The sequence below is a fragment of the Dermacentor variabilis genome, chromosome 2 (assembly GCF_050947875.1).
Source record: "Dermacentor variabilis isolate Ectoservices chromosome 2, ASM5094787v1, whole genome shotgun sequence".
Lineage (NCBI taxonomy): Eukaryota > Metazoa > Arthropoda > Arachnida > Ixodida > Ixodidae > Dermacentor > Dermacentor variabilis.
In genome coordinates, this window is record NC_134569.1 from 2,431,591 (window position 1) to 2,447,470 (window position 15,880).

Here is a 15,880-nt window from a genome sequence, read left to right on the forward strand (position 1 = left end):
ACAAGGCTGCTTACTCCTTTTTTTGCATTGATTTTGTAACCCCCCTGACGCAATGCCCCCACAGGGCCTGTAAGGCATTTTAAATACATAAATAAATAAATTGTACTGTTAACTTGAACCAAATTTTCTCTTGCCCGCAATACAAGGAAATATATTGAAGAGGAAGTCGACCGTAAAGCATCCTCTCTGAGAGGAGCTTTCCCTAGTTCCGTAATAAGCGGCAAGCTCGGGAATCCTCCTTGAGGAGAACACGGGCGACGTGCTCTCCGTAAATAACACCGGCCCGGAGGAGCGCTTCTATACGTGTTAGTGTCGTTGAGGCTGAAGTTGTGCGGTACAAAATGAGGCCGCAAGCGGCGGCAGGCAGTGTTGAAGGGACCGGAAGTGGCATGCCAGGGCCCGTATTGACAAAAAAGTACTTGAATTAGAATTGTTTATGTACGAATATGCCAGCCAATCGCAATGATTGAAAAATATTATTGCCAAAGTCAGACGACCGGCCAATAACAAACGGAACTCATGAACAAAAGATTTTGTGAAATGAAAGTGAATTTTTAAGAAACTAAGATCAAGGATCAGCTGGGGTCAACATTGATTATAAGGAGGCAATTCCAGCCACTTGGGTGATCATATGAAGTCACTCATTTAGCAGGGTTACGAGGGCGAGTATACAACCGTTGGTGGTAGGCCTAAAAGCCTGAATGAATGGAACTGAAAGAAACTCAGTGCCCTTCCACTCTATGAAGAAGGATGACCAGCGAAGCTGTATATGTGGGCCCCTTAATGGTGAACTGCACCTCTACCGCGGGTCGGCCCGACATTTCATTCCCTTCGGGATCGGCCCGCGTATGGGAATGCTCAACGCCTGCTTCACCTACGCCGCGGGTCGGCCCGGCATCGCACTATCTTCGGGATAGGCCCACGTATGGGGAGGTTGAGCGTCATGACTACTCCTCCATTGTGGTAATAGAAAGATGGTGGAAGAGATCGTCCATGAAGAGTTTCCTATGCCCAGGTTAATTAGCCAGCCACTTCTTTCCCTTTTACCATAAAAGCGTGTGAAAGCTGGCTTCCAACGTGAGGAACACATGTGCTCCTATTCGTGCTGTATTAAAGGACTCTGCTATAGCGATAGTTCGTTCCTCGCTGAAGCCGACCAGCTGTTCTCGTGAGTGGGTGATTGGCCAGGTTTTTCATTACCTCAGTTAGCTTTTGAGCTTTCCTCTGTGTATTGGGTCGTCACGTCTGTGAACTCCCAAGATGCAGGGTAGGCAGCCTGGCTTGCTTGCCGGTCCAAAGCTATCCTCTAGAATGTTTCACTTGGAATGGCTTCCGTGGTTTACACGCGGTGTTTGTGCCGATTAGCGACGGGGCCATAAAATTTAATAATGCTGAATTGATTCAGGAACAGTTGCGCACAGCTTCTAGCCACCATCTTGAATTTCGGAAGTCATATCGTTGGACAGAAGGGGTAGTGTGCAAACGCTCAGATATGGCTTATGTGTCTGACTTGTTCCGATGCACAACCTTCGCGTCGTTGCCGGTAAAGGCCTTCATCCCGGAGCAACTCGCATGTGCAACGGGTATTGTTTGCGGTGTGGACTCATCTTGCTCTCCCCATGATGTACTAGATGACTTCCAGGAAGCTGACGCAGAGATTGTTTCGGTGTACCACTGCAACAAAGTGGTTGACTGCACTCGAGTGCCGACAGAGTCCATAATAGCAGCATTTGCTGGAACATCCTTTCCTACTGAGCTAAAGGTAAGGCCTATTATCTATTGGGGGCGAGGAATTACGGAGTCGCCATCTGTCGGAAGCGCCTGCCTTGCATAGTATGAGTGATCACGCGGCGTGCTCCTCGTGGGTTTCTCTTACGGCGCCCAATAAAACACCACGCTGCAGCCATCCTGGACATTTATGTAGGTACTCTCAAAACGAGGGAATTTTTTTACTGTCGGTATAATAATCTTGGTCAAACTGAAAGCACATTATCGTTTACAGACGCTCTCTTTACCAAATACCTACAGTGAACGCCACTGCGCGTGGTCACTGCTATGGAGTCTCCCGAACCGGCTTCTTGCGTGAAAGGTAGGCAAACGCCGAGAGTAAATTATGTGAAATATGTTCTTGTAGTGGGCTGTCTGTATAACCAAATTGGGCATAACAGACTGAAACCTCAATGCAGCCATCGCACAAGTTCGCAGCGACCGAATGCGCGTCTGCATGCATGTCCACGCACAATGTTTTGCTTTCGCTGTGAACGCGTTTTCGCACCATGCGGTGAGCTTTAGGCCACAGCATATGAGCATTTGACATTACACTAGCAACCACTGTAGCGCGGACGCTATTAAAAGTGTTCAAAAATAATTTCTTTATAGACTTCGACGCCAACAATGACTGCGATCTGCCGTCGCGAGGATTCAATCTTTTTTTGTCTTATAAACTCTTGGCCGTTTCAATATTATTTCTCAAGTTGCGTAGCACTGTATGTTTATCGGTATTCTCAGCATGCGATTTCCCTCTGCTTCTTTTTCGTAATCCAGCGCATTAATTCATAACACAAACATGACCACATGCCATACCTTTTTTTATGTGCGTCTTACCACTCCCTTTCTGTTCCAGTGAACTTGCCAGTATCTAGCATCAAGTTCATAGACCAAACCCTCATGACATTAGCCGCGCTGTGGGCGCGGGCGAGCGTCTGTCTCAGTGCGCGTTTTCTGCTACTCACCGAACATGGCGCAGTTCCGACGCGGTAGCAGAACTGTTCCTCGCGTCTGTGCTTGCTGCATATCCGAGTTGTAGCCGATGGCTGTCTGCCAGTTCTAAGTTTCGCCAGCCAAACTTCACGGAGCTCCTTGCCCTGCGGCTACGTGTGGATAAGGCTGACACCGGGTTCCGTTGCGTACGTCCGGCACTGCGGCACCGAGCAGTAGCCTACCATGCTGCACGCCTCCAAAGGCAGTCACTACATATTATAGTATTTTCAAATGTTATCAAGCAGACACTCAAGGCGGTAAAGCCTCGAGCACCCCTTAATCAGAACCGCGGCGCAGGTGGGACTTTAAGCTTTCGTTTTCAGCTCGCTTCGGCGCTTCCGCACCAGCAGACGCGGCCGCTGTGTCCACGTGATCCCTCATGCCACGTCACGCCGATGGTGGCACCAGCTTTTCCTGTGATGGAGCTCGCCCCGAATAGGGTAGATCGTTTGGAACCACGCCCTATTCAGTGCAAGAACTGTTGGTGTTTCGGACAAAGTGGCAATGCCTGTAAATATGCGACGCGCTGTCTCAAATCCTGCGCAAATCACACACTAGAAGTCTACTTCTCGGAATAGCCAAGTTGTTGCCTTTACCAGGATGTTCACGCAGCGAATGATGCACAGCGTCCAAAAAGGTCCGATGAAACCAGAGTACTGAAAATTATACATCACAACAGGTGCTCCAGAGCAGACGTATATGCACTTTCGCAGCACAGAAAACATACATACGCTGATGCAATAAGACCATATGGAGAAATTCTAGAAAAAGAACTATTACGGCATCAGCAGTGGCAATTGTCGAGATGGCACTAAGTGGCGTACTAGATGACTTAATTACTCACCACCTCTTCTGGTGCACTATCGCAAGTTTTTTCGGCCAAAGTGCATGTCCCTGAATTGTCTACAGCTGTAAACTCGTTTTCCAAACCTCTTACCATCCGACACCACCTGCGTTTCACGTTAGTCGCCTAGAGTGATGCCAACCATAACTGAGCTCGCTAGCACGTCCAAATCAAATGTTAGAACTGATGTAGAAATGGCTAATGTGGCTCAGAAGCACAGGGCTTCTCATTTCTCGCCAACCAAACGTGACCTTTCTCAAACAAAAAACAAGAAAGGGTCCCCGAGCATGAAACAGATTGATTTATTGAAAGAGGCTGCTGCCTCTTGTGTCTTGGAGTAACCATGGCTGAGTTAAAAGTTCTCCAGTGGAATTATCGCTGTGTATTGCCTTCTTTAATTGGTCTTCAACGCCTTGTTTGTGTCTATGACCCAGACATAGTTCTTTTACAAGAAGCTTGGCTGACACCTCTCAAACCATATTCTTGTAATAATTTTCGCGTCTTCAGAGTAGACTGAATTGATGGCCATGGCGGAGGTTTATTTGTTATAGTGTCCTCAAAACATTTTCACAGGCCTGTTATACATCAAGAAATCAGGAATCCGGAATGTGAACTGCTGGATATTGGTTTATTTCTTCCCAGATGTGCTCCTTTACCATAGTAAACGTTTACTTTCCAACGGGTATCCGTAGAACAGACTACTTTGATGGTTTATTGACTACATCGGACAGATTTGTCATTGCAGGGGACGTTAATTCACATCATATCATGTGGGGCTACCGCTCAGATACGAGTGGCGATCTCCTGTTTTCATGGTTATCATCAAAAAAAGTTCGCTGCTGTAGTAGACGGACTCTCACATTTATGGGCCGAGACTCAAGGCCGTGATTGACCTAACTCTGGCAACTGCTGGAGTTAGCGTGACATCATGGACATTTCTGGATAGTGGGACTTCGAGTGATCGTTTCCCTATTCTTTTGTCTATCATGTGTTCCCCATAGAGCGTCTGTGATAAAACGTTAAAATTTGTCAACATCGGTACATATAAAAAGATTGTGAAATCTTCTATTAACTCATTAACCTCGCCTGATAAGGCAGAGCGCGCGGAGCAGGTTCAAAAATGCCTGATTGACGCAACAGAACAGTCCACATTCACTATAGGAGTTTCTACAAGAAACAAAAAAGGTTCCCCGTGGTGGACTGAAAAATATGAAATGACATGTTGTCTCACAAAATCTGCGTGGAAGAGCCTTCTTGATAAGCAGAGCCCCCTAAATTGGAATAACTACAAATTTTATGCGGCCTCCTTTAAGCGAACAACTGCGAAAGCTAAGGATGATCATAACGCCAATGCAAACACTTACTTATCTGACCCAAACTATAGGAAAACGCTACACAGATTCATGGAGCACAACAAGAAATCTTCAGTCAGCCATATTTTGAACAACGTTGTATTTGAACGAAATAGTGGAGGCTAAGACTAATCTTGATTGCATAGCACGTAGCCTTGCATTGAGATTCCAGGCACAGTGCTAAAATGTATTCAGAATTCCGACACAGTGCAATCACTTTGAATAAATCAACTCGCCGAAACTTCTTTCTGTCGTATCTTGTATGAGATTAGAAGCTCCGGGTTATGATGGTAAATCATTTAGCATGCTCAAGTTATTGCCAAATAACTTTCGCTTAGAGTTGCTAAATATTGTGAACATTTCCCTTGACAAAACATGGCTACTTCACGAGTGGAAGATAGCGAAAATTATCTTGCTTCTAAAAAAACCGGAAAAGGGCTTCATTTGGACAACATTAGGCTAATCGCTGTAACTTCTATAGTAAATTAATTAAAAGAGTTGTCTATAATCATCTATTAGAGCACATTTCTAAAATTAATGCATTAGGAACCGCGCAGATTGGATTTCCCAACGGTTGTTTTATTTGGTCCGCTTACATCACTAACAAAGCTAGATACCGTTAGCTAAAAGAAACTTGGCAGTTTCGGCCCTCGTAACAGATAGGTGCGTCAGCGAACCCTCAGTGCATCTTTTCAAGAAAAAGCTTGATTTTTGAGGGTAGATACGGGCTTGACGAGGGAGTGTTCCATGGTCATGCGGTTGTGTTCTGGCTTGGGCATGCGCATCGTTTGAAGCGGCCGCATTGTGTGATTTTAATAAACCAGTTCTTAGTCTGCGTTCGCCCTGTCTTCTTCTACCTCGGTGTCTCGTCCCTAGGGCAGTTTAAGCTCACAAAAATATGTCTTACCAACTAGCCTCCCAGCATACTCTCCTTTAGTTCGTAACATTAGATGTTGCAAAAGCTTGTGATTGCTTAGAGTATAGCATTCTACTGAACAAACTTGCTGCCTTAAACCCTCCAAAGTATATCATCGCTTGGATCAAGGATTTCTTGCACAGAAGAACATTTTTCTTCACAGATGGCAAGCACCATTCTAAGTGGTTCCCCCAGACCAAAGTTGTACCATAAGGTGTCATGTGCTTTCCCCAATATTCTTTAATATACTACTACATGATATTCCGATAATGCACGATGTCACGGTGTATGTGTATGCGGATGACATTGCATTCTTTGCTTGCGCTAAAGATATTCACATGCCTTACCAAAAGTTGCAAGCGTATTTAAATCTTGTGGTCTGGATGGATAATTTTCACATGGTCCTTAACATTAATAAAACTGCCCTTCTTGCATTCCCTACGCATCAATTGGTTTCCTTTTCCCTTGTGTATCAGAATCAACTGATTCCGCAGGTAGACACTGTAAGCTACCTGGGAGTCATTTACGATCCTGACCTAGATTGGTGTCCTCATATATAAAACGTTGTGAGAAAAGGTGAAATCGCTATTGGTCGGTTGACCAGAAAATGCAACAGAAAGATTGGTATGCGTAGGGATACTATACATTTATAGCGCTTATGTAAGACCCGTTCTGGAATTTGGTTGTGTGCTGATATCTGGCTCGCCAAATTATAAGTTACAACCTTTATTTTGTTTTGGTTTTTTGTGGTACATGTAATCCAATTTGTAAATGTAGCCTATCAAGTTAAAAATTAGATTATGCTAGGTTCGGCACAGTGACAAAAGTCTGAAATATCGGCAATTTTTACTGTGTACCAGAATTTTTTTAGAGTATGGATTATTTAGGCCAGCGGTATTTTCACCTATCCGTAGATATGAAAAAATTCCCAAGAGGTAAAATACCCAATTATTGACATAATTACCTTTCACTGTTGTTGGAAACTTGTTCAAAGTAGATTTAGCTTTATATTAACATTACGAATGCGACCAAATATTTACAACAAATCAAGACTCACCACCCGAGTCGAAGACGGCGCTGCTGTCGTTAGCCTCGCAGTCTTTCCTGGCAGAATCGAGTAGGTTCATTTGCATCGCGGTGCCTGGGTCAGTCAGGATATTCTGCATGGCGAAAAATAACAACCACAGTGTCTTTAATAAAATGCACCGCAGCATTTCTCAATTTAAGTGCCACAGCAGAAAAGCTGCACTCAACTTCTAAAGATATTTATACAATACACACCGCACCAATCGCTGTGCTAACTGAAGCAACGTGAAGTATATTAGGAATGTTTATTATTTACTATGGTATTCCCCAACCAGAAGAGATTTCGCCAGGCCTTGGACTTCCAGAGATATTTAAGGCGTCAAACATGCATGTCCCCATTTTTGCCATTGCTAAATTTTCGCAAATTTGGGAGCTGTAGGCAATAAAGAAGTGCGAAAGCCCGACATTTCCTAAAAGATATACACTGCGTATATGTTTTGGCACAAGTGACAACGCACGCCATGGAAAGAGAAGATGTAGAGACAGTTTTCTTACTGAGGCTTTCATGCGAAGGCACATAATTAAAGAACGTCTTCCAAACGACTTGTGTTAATATTTTAAAATATTGTAAGGAAGAGAACGAACGTGCGCACAGAGTCAGCAGCATCGGCAGCATCAAGCGCGCAGCAGAGGCTCGAGCTCGGGAACTGCTCCGTGCATCCTAGAACCGGCGGTCGCTACGAACCCCAATAAATCTCCTTTATTATATGCCTTTTCTACGAAGGACAGAAAAAGGTAACGCTGCTTGCCGTTGTTTCGAACAAGTCAGCGTGTTGCATTTTGCCTGATTAGGTAATTACATGCGAAAATTAAACAACTACAGAACGATATTCAGAGTGAAAGCGTAAATTAGTGTTTTAGAGAATCCTAAAAACTCGGAGCCCTTCCACCCTGTAAAGAGGGAAGTCCAGCGAAGATAGCGCTATGGTTGGTTTTGCTATTTCATACGTTATGGATTTCCTATGTTGAATTTCACTATTATGAGTTAGGGTATTGGGCGAAGCAAGACAGATTTACTCGAAGACCTTGGCTTTCGCCATTTATTTCGGGGCTGTTGTAATCACTGCCTTCTGAGCACTGTGGCACACGGCAAGTGGTTGCACTTTCACTGTGTTAACGTTCTTCCCGAAGGTTAGGTCGATGCAGGATCGGTGAGGAGTAGTGGGTACGGTGGCACCTGCTAAGCACAAGGTCGCGGGATCGAATATAGGCCACGGCAGTTGCATTTCGATGGCGGCGAAATGCGAGAACCCCAGTGGATTTAGATTTAGCTGCACGTTAATGAACCCCTGGTGGTCCAAATTTCCGGAGTCCCCACTACGGCGTGCCCCATAACGAAATAATGGTTATGGTACGTTAAACGCCATAATTTAATCTTTCTAAAGCGAAGATTTCTATGCCTCTTCATTCGACTTTCCCACTGCTGCCTTTGCTGTCAGGTACACCGCGCCGGGGGTGGGGGTCGCAGCGTGTGCATACATGACAGAAGCGAGTCAGTGAGGAAAGGCGACGCTAGAAACTCGCTTTCACCCCACAGCGTCGAATGTGCACTATACTCTCTGGAGCTCCCCCTGGCGGTCACTACATCTGTAATTATCCGTGACTCCCCTGAGAAGCATTGCAGAAACTGCAGCGCTACCCTCTTTACTAAGGTGTGAGCCCGGAGGAGACGTAGCTAGAACTTTAAGGAGGAGGGAGGAGAAGAGACAGTTACCATACAAGGGAGTGGGGGGAAATGACGTGAGAAGGCAAGCAAACCCTACTACTATACGACGGCGGTTGCAGTGAAACTGGATAAGTTCAAGGTAGGGTACAGTACGTTGCCGCTATTTCTGAAAAATAAACACCATGCAAATATTCCAACCGGACAAACTACGCAGGGCGTGCAGAAGAAGTGCCTCATTAAATAAAGCGCACCGAAAGGTCCAGGCGACACTACGGAAGCGGTCGAACGTCAAATCAACACTTCCGTGCCCACCACGTTAGCTTTGCAACAATGGCATTGCTAGTGGCCGTGGATTTGATCCCCACCGCGGGAGCCACATATCGGTGAGGGCGAAATATAAAACGCACGTACACTTAGATTTTGAGATACGTTAAAGAACATCATGGTGTCAAAATTATACCGGAGTCCGCCACTACGGCGTGCCTCACATTCCGATTCTGGTGTTGGCACATACAGCCCCATAATCGAATTCAAATTTATACTTCTGCCACAATGCGATGTGCCATGTTAGGCAATGACTATGATCAACCCTCTCAGAGGTTATGAAATTTGGCGCACAACAACGCCTCAACAGAACATCTCTCCCTGTGTGTTCTGTGTACTACGTAGACAAACAGCAGTGGTGCCCGAAAGGTAACGTTCAACATCAACTCACCACTCTCGTGTTGGACTAAACATTGAAGAAATTAAACTTTAGCAGTCAACATCCCGGCTCATTATCGTTAATCAAAGCATCGAGCACGGAATGATTCGCTTACATCGATGGGCTGCGTTTTCGCGACTTAGTTCGCGTTGATGCGAGCGGCTGCACAGTCAATTTGCTCGCTGCGGCTGTCGCGTTTACACAATGCAGCGTTTTGACAGCGAGTTTCTGAGGTTGTCAAGTGAGATGTGTTCATGTTTGATTGTGGGTGCGTGACGCCATGTTTGTTTATTTAGTTTGTATGCCGATTTTTTATAATTTTATACGGCCGATAAAACTAATATCCTTACTTCTTATAGCCAGCTGTCCACTAATTTGCTATCGCAATCGATGCTTCGGCTCTCGCGCGAAACTGCGACTTCTTTTAACGATACACCACCCAGTGACCCAAGCTGGCGGCAAACCTGTTAGGTGCAGTCATACATACACTGATGCACAGACACCAAAAGACATTGAAAATTGGGTGAAGTTGGCAAAAAATGATTCGCCGTCCCGGTCCTGCCTAAGTCGATGTCCAGCGAAGCTCTTAAAAACCACTGCTACAACTGCTGAAGGGGGTATGCAATGCTTTATTGCTGAATTTCTCATGCGGCGCAATATGCAGTCACAGGTGAATTTGGACGGGCCGACTTGCCCAGTGCTAGAAATCCACGGTAGCACGACCAGCGGCAGCACGCCGCCGCTGGTTCCATCGCTGTTAATTTTTTTTACAGCAATGCTATATATGGCTAGCCGATTCGTCCGTCCGTCCGTCTCTCACCTGTACGCCGAAAATTTTTCCGGCGCAACCCCGGGCGCATGCGCAAAAAAAGAAGTAAGGGAGGCGCGCGATCGGTTGCACCAGTAGTGACGTCTTTGCTCTCCGTAGCAGCCGAGCGGGCGCACAGCAGTTTCTCTCCAGCTCCGAACTCGGTAGGTCATGCGTTCTCCTTGGGAGTAGGCAGCTTTCGATCAGCAGCGCTGCGAGCAAAACCGGGAACGATCTTGACTACACAGTGCCGATGCTGCAGCCGCACACCAGAGCACGCTCGTGCATCCGAGCGCAAGCAGCAAATGCGTACCGAGGATTTCGCAGCCTACCAAGCCGTCGTTTAATGAACCGTCGGGATTAACTCAGTGATAAACACCGCGACCGCACGTTTCAGCTTCGCTGATTAACCATATGTACGGAGTGCTTGGGCGGTGATTTTTTTTTGCCGCTCATCAACAATTTCGCCGACCTATTCCTCCTATATATGCCATATTTAAGAACATTTTTGTATGCCTCAGAATAAAAGGTGGACTTTCATATGACACCACTGCCTGCGTATGATATAAATATTGCGAATTAAATGTAGTGTGGTTCGCCTAATAATTTGCCTGCTATTTTGAATTCTCTACCAGTAAAGGAGATGACAGAATGTTAAAATTATTTAATTACCATCTAGAATCCTTACAAACAAGACGGTACCGCGAAAGGCTAAAAACATTCTACATGATACACAATAATAACCTTGGAATCGAGAAAAGCACGTACTTGAAACCTCTTACGCAGCGTCCCATTCGTTCTTTCCATTCAAAACAAGTTAGCGAAACTTATTGCAGAACCAACACCTACATGAATTGTTCCTTCCCCCGTAGCATCCGTGATTGGAATCGTTTGCCCAGAGAAATAATCGAGAGCTCCTCTGTTGCCGCTTTCACTGCCGCACTTCAAAATGTGAAACGATAGCGTCTTATAACCAATTATCTAGCAACGTTTAAAGATAGCGTCGCACTTATATCCTGCTTTTTCTTTATTTCTTGTGTTTTCACAGTTGTGTTATCTTTATATTGTGCATCGCATTGACATGTATAACGCATAGAGCCAAATACTTTTTTTTCGTGTTTTCTTTACATTGCCAATTGTTGAGCAACGCACTTGTATAATGTGTCTTGATGCGTGTTCATATATCTACTAATGCGATATGATGTGTGTTCACATATATATCATTTTACCATTTGAAATTATATAATTCAGTTCCATACTTGACACACCAGTCGCTTTTCTCCAGTTCCATTTGTTTCTATGTGTGCCCTTTTGGTTGTTGAGGTACATTTGTACCGAAGTGTAACCGACTCCTGCTTAAGGCCTTGAATTAAGGCTAGCAGTACCTAATAAATAAATAAGTAGAAGCGAGCAGGACTTCTGGCATAAGCAATATTTTTGGTTGTCGAGAGCAAATATTTTCTGTCGCCTTAAAGTTCTTGGATCATTGAAGAGCAGCCTTCGAAGTGGTTTAATAAAAGAGCGCTGCATTATGTGTTTTCCTAGCGGCTCTCAATCATGTTGTATATACCACCATTTTTCTCTATTTCAGCAACTAGCACGTCTTATTCAATGAGTTACTGCATCAGCTATGTTACCGATCTGGGTGCTGCTTTCTTGAGTAGACGAGCGCGCGACTGCACCCAATTTGGACTTGGGTAATTGAACCCCGGAAGGGGCACACGTACATAGATTTGGCGATCATGGCGAAGCAATGTATGCTTCGCATTCGCCCGCCGCCAGAGAGATCAGGCCATCTCTGGATTCCCACCGGATTCCTTAAAATAACGTCTTGGGAGCGCGGTATAGCGCACTCATCCTCACTGCAGAAGTTCGGGATTCCAACCGTACTCCATCTTTCTCTGCCCCACCTTATAGTATCGTTCGGGAAACTGCGAGCCAGGAACATTCTATCTTACCGCGGTCATCCTACGCCTCACTGAATTACGCTACTCTTGATTCGTTTAGGCTGACCCTCAGAGAGGCCCATCATTTAAGGTGCCGACCACGTTAATCTGCAAAGAGTGGGTCGTCGTTAGCTGGTTTATTCATTTCATTTGTGTCTCTCTTTTTTTTTTTGATTATCGACTGCATCGAATAATTTGAATTAGTAGAACGGCCGAAAACAGTAAGCGCTGAACGGCGTTTCCATATTCCGTCTCACAATCTACTTTAGGTGAAAGGTGCGCCGGAAAACACGATGCCCTGCGTAGGCGCCACATAGCTTTAAACAGAACGTGGTCCTAATTTTTGGATCAGTTTAGCATACTGAAATACTACATAAGTGCTCGCATGTTCTCTAAACGTCCTAAGAACTGCTTTTAAGAAGTGCCAAATTTTTCACAAGGGCGGCTTTGGCCTGCTACGTCATCAAAATAGTCCCTCACAATTGCACCCATTGTCGACCACTAATATATGCATTAATTTTTTTTCACTCGCAAATCAGCAGTGAAATGCCCAAGCGTTCGCAGGCCAGGCAAGTGCGTGCTCGCCGGTCGCTCGAGGAGCGTTCGCCGCCGGCTTTCCTCGCTCGGAACAAGAAGTGTTGGTAACAGCGTTGTTGCTGTTGCATAAAACAAGCGGTTGGCTGATTGCTCGCACAGAGGTACCCTCCTTTTGAGCGGACTCTAGCACTTCGTTGCATTCGTAGGTATTAAAAAGCGATGCCATCAAAAAAAAAAAAGAAAATCATTGCACTATACGAGAAGCTTAGTTCACAGAGTGCAGTTTCTTGTAAAAGAGCTGATGGACAGTCTATGACAGAGGAGGAATGTTGTTTGCAGCTAATAGAACCTATAGCCTCGCAAAAGTTGGCCGAAATTGTTCCGCCCGAGTGCCAACTATAAAACGCGGTACTGCCTGAAGCCTCTGACGGTGACAGATGGTTATCAAGCGATCCATAACCGAGTACTGAAACATTTACCTTTCTAAACGTCGGCACCAGTGAATGCCGCCTTAAAACGCTCGAATCTGGTTCAAAATAGCAGCAAGGAACAGTGGAAAATAAATTATTGTCTTTTAAACAGGTCAATGATTGCTCCACCTATCGCTGGATTACGGTCATCTGAAAATGCGTATAAGGACGCAATTCATAAGAATGCAACTGCTTTAAACAAATTTTTCCGTGCTGTAACTCCTTTCTTGTCATGTAACTACGAGCAAACATATAGAAAAAGCCTTCAATCATTTTACCTTTTTCCTAGAGGCCCAGGTGTTAGCACAAGTTATTATTCACTCAAAGTGACAAGTGCACGACTTGACAATATTCGACCTGTTCACCTGTGAGGCATCTACCACCTCATATCGATTCCTTTCGCTCATATAACTAACCTCATGTTTAAAATCGTCAACCTACCTCCACAGCTGAAATGGGCCAAGATTATCCCAGAGTCGGATAGAGAGAAAGGCGGATAGAGCTTCCATGTCTAACTATCGTGCTAGTGTTATTCTGTCATCGTATAGCAAAAACGTAAATAAATGTATTGGAAAACGACAAACTAAATATTTAACTGGGCTTCGTATCTTACCTACTAAAAAATTTGATTTTCGAGTACGTTTTTCGACAGATCTCGCACTACTTTCTTTTACTGACCTTATCAAATATGCCCTAGACTCGGGATGTTTTGCCGGTTCCCTGTACATTGACCTTTCCAAGGCCTTTGATTCCATATTGATTTACATATTGTTAGCTAAACTTGACTCAACTGGCATTTTAAGTAGTGCGTATGAACTAATTAGAAGCTGTTTATCAAACAGACATGAAACCGTTTGTGTTTCCAACGTTCTTTCAACGTTTAAATCCACTGACAAAGGCGTCCCTCAAGGTTACATACTCGTACCCCTTTTGTTCCTAATGAATATTGATGAGCTACTGCAAGATTAACAAACAGCCAACTTTTCCTGGATACAGATGACACAACTATATTTACAAGTGACAGGTTCTTTGATACGTTAGCTAGCAAGCTCCCACCACTGATCTCAATATATTCACGACTGGTGTAAAGCTAATGGTTTGATAATTAACGCAAATGAAACGCAGTTCGGTGTATTCCACTGGATCAAAAATAACGTACAGCGCGAAGGACAAGGACAGCGACAGACGACATACACAGCGCTGTCCTTGTGCTTCGCGCTGTACGTTATTTTTGATCATGAATTACCAACTAGCCCAAGCAACCACCCTATTCCACTGGAGTCAGAAGCATATTTCATCTACTCCTGTCATTAGTATCGACTGCTACCGCTTTCTTAGTACTCCTCAGCGCACATTTCTGGGAGTTGTTCGTGATGCCCAGCTCAAGTATTCCCATCAGATTTCCTATATCAAACAGAGGAGAGCTCACGGTATAAGAACATTAATTAAAGCGCGACCATACTTCGATTTACCTACCTTATTTAACATGCGCTACGCTTTCATTCACAGTCATACAACATACTGTATCACGTCATAAGCATATATTTATCCATCTCGAGTACTTCCGCTCCAACGCCTTCGAAGCCAAGCCATTCGCATCCTAACGTTTAGCCCACCGTTCAGGAGTGCATCTTCGCTACTTCGACAACCTGGTGTATTATCAGTGTGGAATTTGTTCAAGTATGAACCAGGTATTCCTGTTTACAAGTACCTGAACGGCCCCATAGCAGCGAATGTGTTGCAAAGATCACACTTGTTCAACTCTAACCCGACTACGTTCACCTCGAACAAAACTTTTCACTACCATATGCACGCATCAACTATGGCAAACACACTGCTGCTTTCGCATATATTCAGTTTAGGGACAGCCTACTATGAATTACTAAGCAATTGTTATCTTTACGAGTGTTTAAGAATGAGCTATTTTCATTCTTTGCTCTTAAACGTTCTCTAAGTAATATGCATTGCTGTATTTCTCTTTTTAACTTTTACATTATACACTGTCTTTACATTCTTCTGGTGTATATTACTCCTATGTATTTGCTGTATTTCCATTGTTGCAACTAAATATGTAGGGTGGCCTTATTGCCCCCCCCCCGCCCCCGTTTTTTCCTATTTATCTTCATTCAATTTATAACAAGAGGTCCTCTTTCAGTCTTGTGCTATGGGACATCTTTCTCAATAAATACACCAATGCTCGCATTTGTTTACGAGTATATATACATTCATTAACAAATGAATGGGGTGCTTACTCGAGCAGAAACCATGGGTTGGTCAGGTTTACTTTTAACCATGAAAAAAGTAGTCTGCTGTAAGATCGAGTCATTCGACGACAAATCAACCAGCGTTTTCTTGACCGTCACATATATAGTCGAGAAAAGTTCCACGTCTTTCTTGAAGTTTCAAACCCCTGACCCCCGCCTATTTTCGTTCCCGAAAATTTCCTAGCATTTTGGGGACTGTGGCATCGTTCAACAGACGAATCCTCTCCAGTGAAGCTACCTTAGCTGCACTCTCTGAGGAATTATCATGAATAGCGTGGGATATTATTGGCCTTAGTGAAGTTAGAAATGGTAAGGTCCATACAGTGCTGACTAACGGCCACGTCCTCGGTTACAGAGGACTTACAAATAAGACACAATACGGAGTAGGGTTTCTAATCCATATGGACATAGCGTGCAACATTTTTAATTCGAGAGCATTAATTCGAGGGTAGAAGTAGTCGTACTAAAGCTGAATAGGAAAAACAGAATAAAGGTAGTACAAGCCTACGCTCCAATCTCCAGTCACGA

The 15,880-nt window shown here is 44.5% G+C and overlaps 1 protein-coding gene across 13 annotated transcripts in view; it reads right to left on the reverse strand.

The window, feature by feature from the left end:
- The window catches only part of LOC142571288 (parathyroid hormone/parathyroid hormone-related peptide receptor-like), a 1,032,566-nt gene that overhangs the window by 509,989 nt on the left and 506,697 nt on the right, over positions 1–15,880 (reverse strand). For 9 of the 13 annotated variants that reach the window (XM_075679532.1, XM_075679537.1, XM_075679534.1 and 6 more), the window contains one exon: positions 6,930–7,032. In XM_075679532.1, coding sequence (XP_075535647.1) covers positions 6,930–7,032 — 103 coding nt within the window. Of the gene's footprint in view, positions 1–6,929; positions 7,033–10,147; positions 10,348–15,880 lie in introns of all 13 variants that reach the window. The other 4 variants (XM_075679539.1, XM_075679528.1, XM_075679536.1 and 1 more) reach the window with 2 other exon arrangements.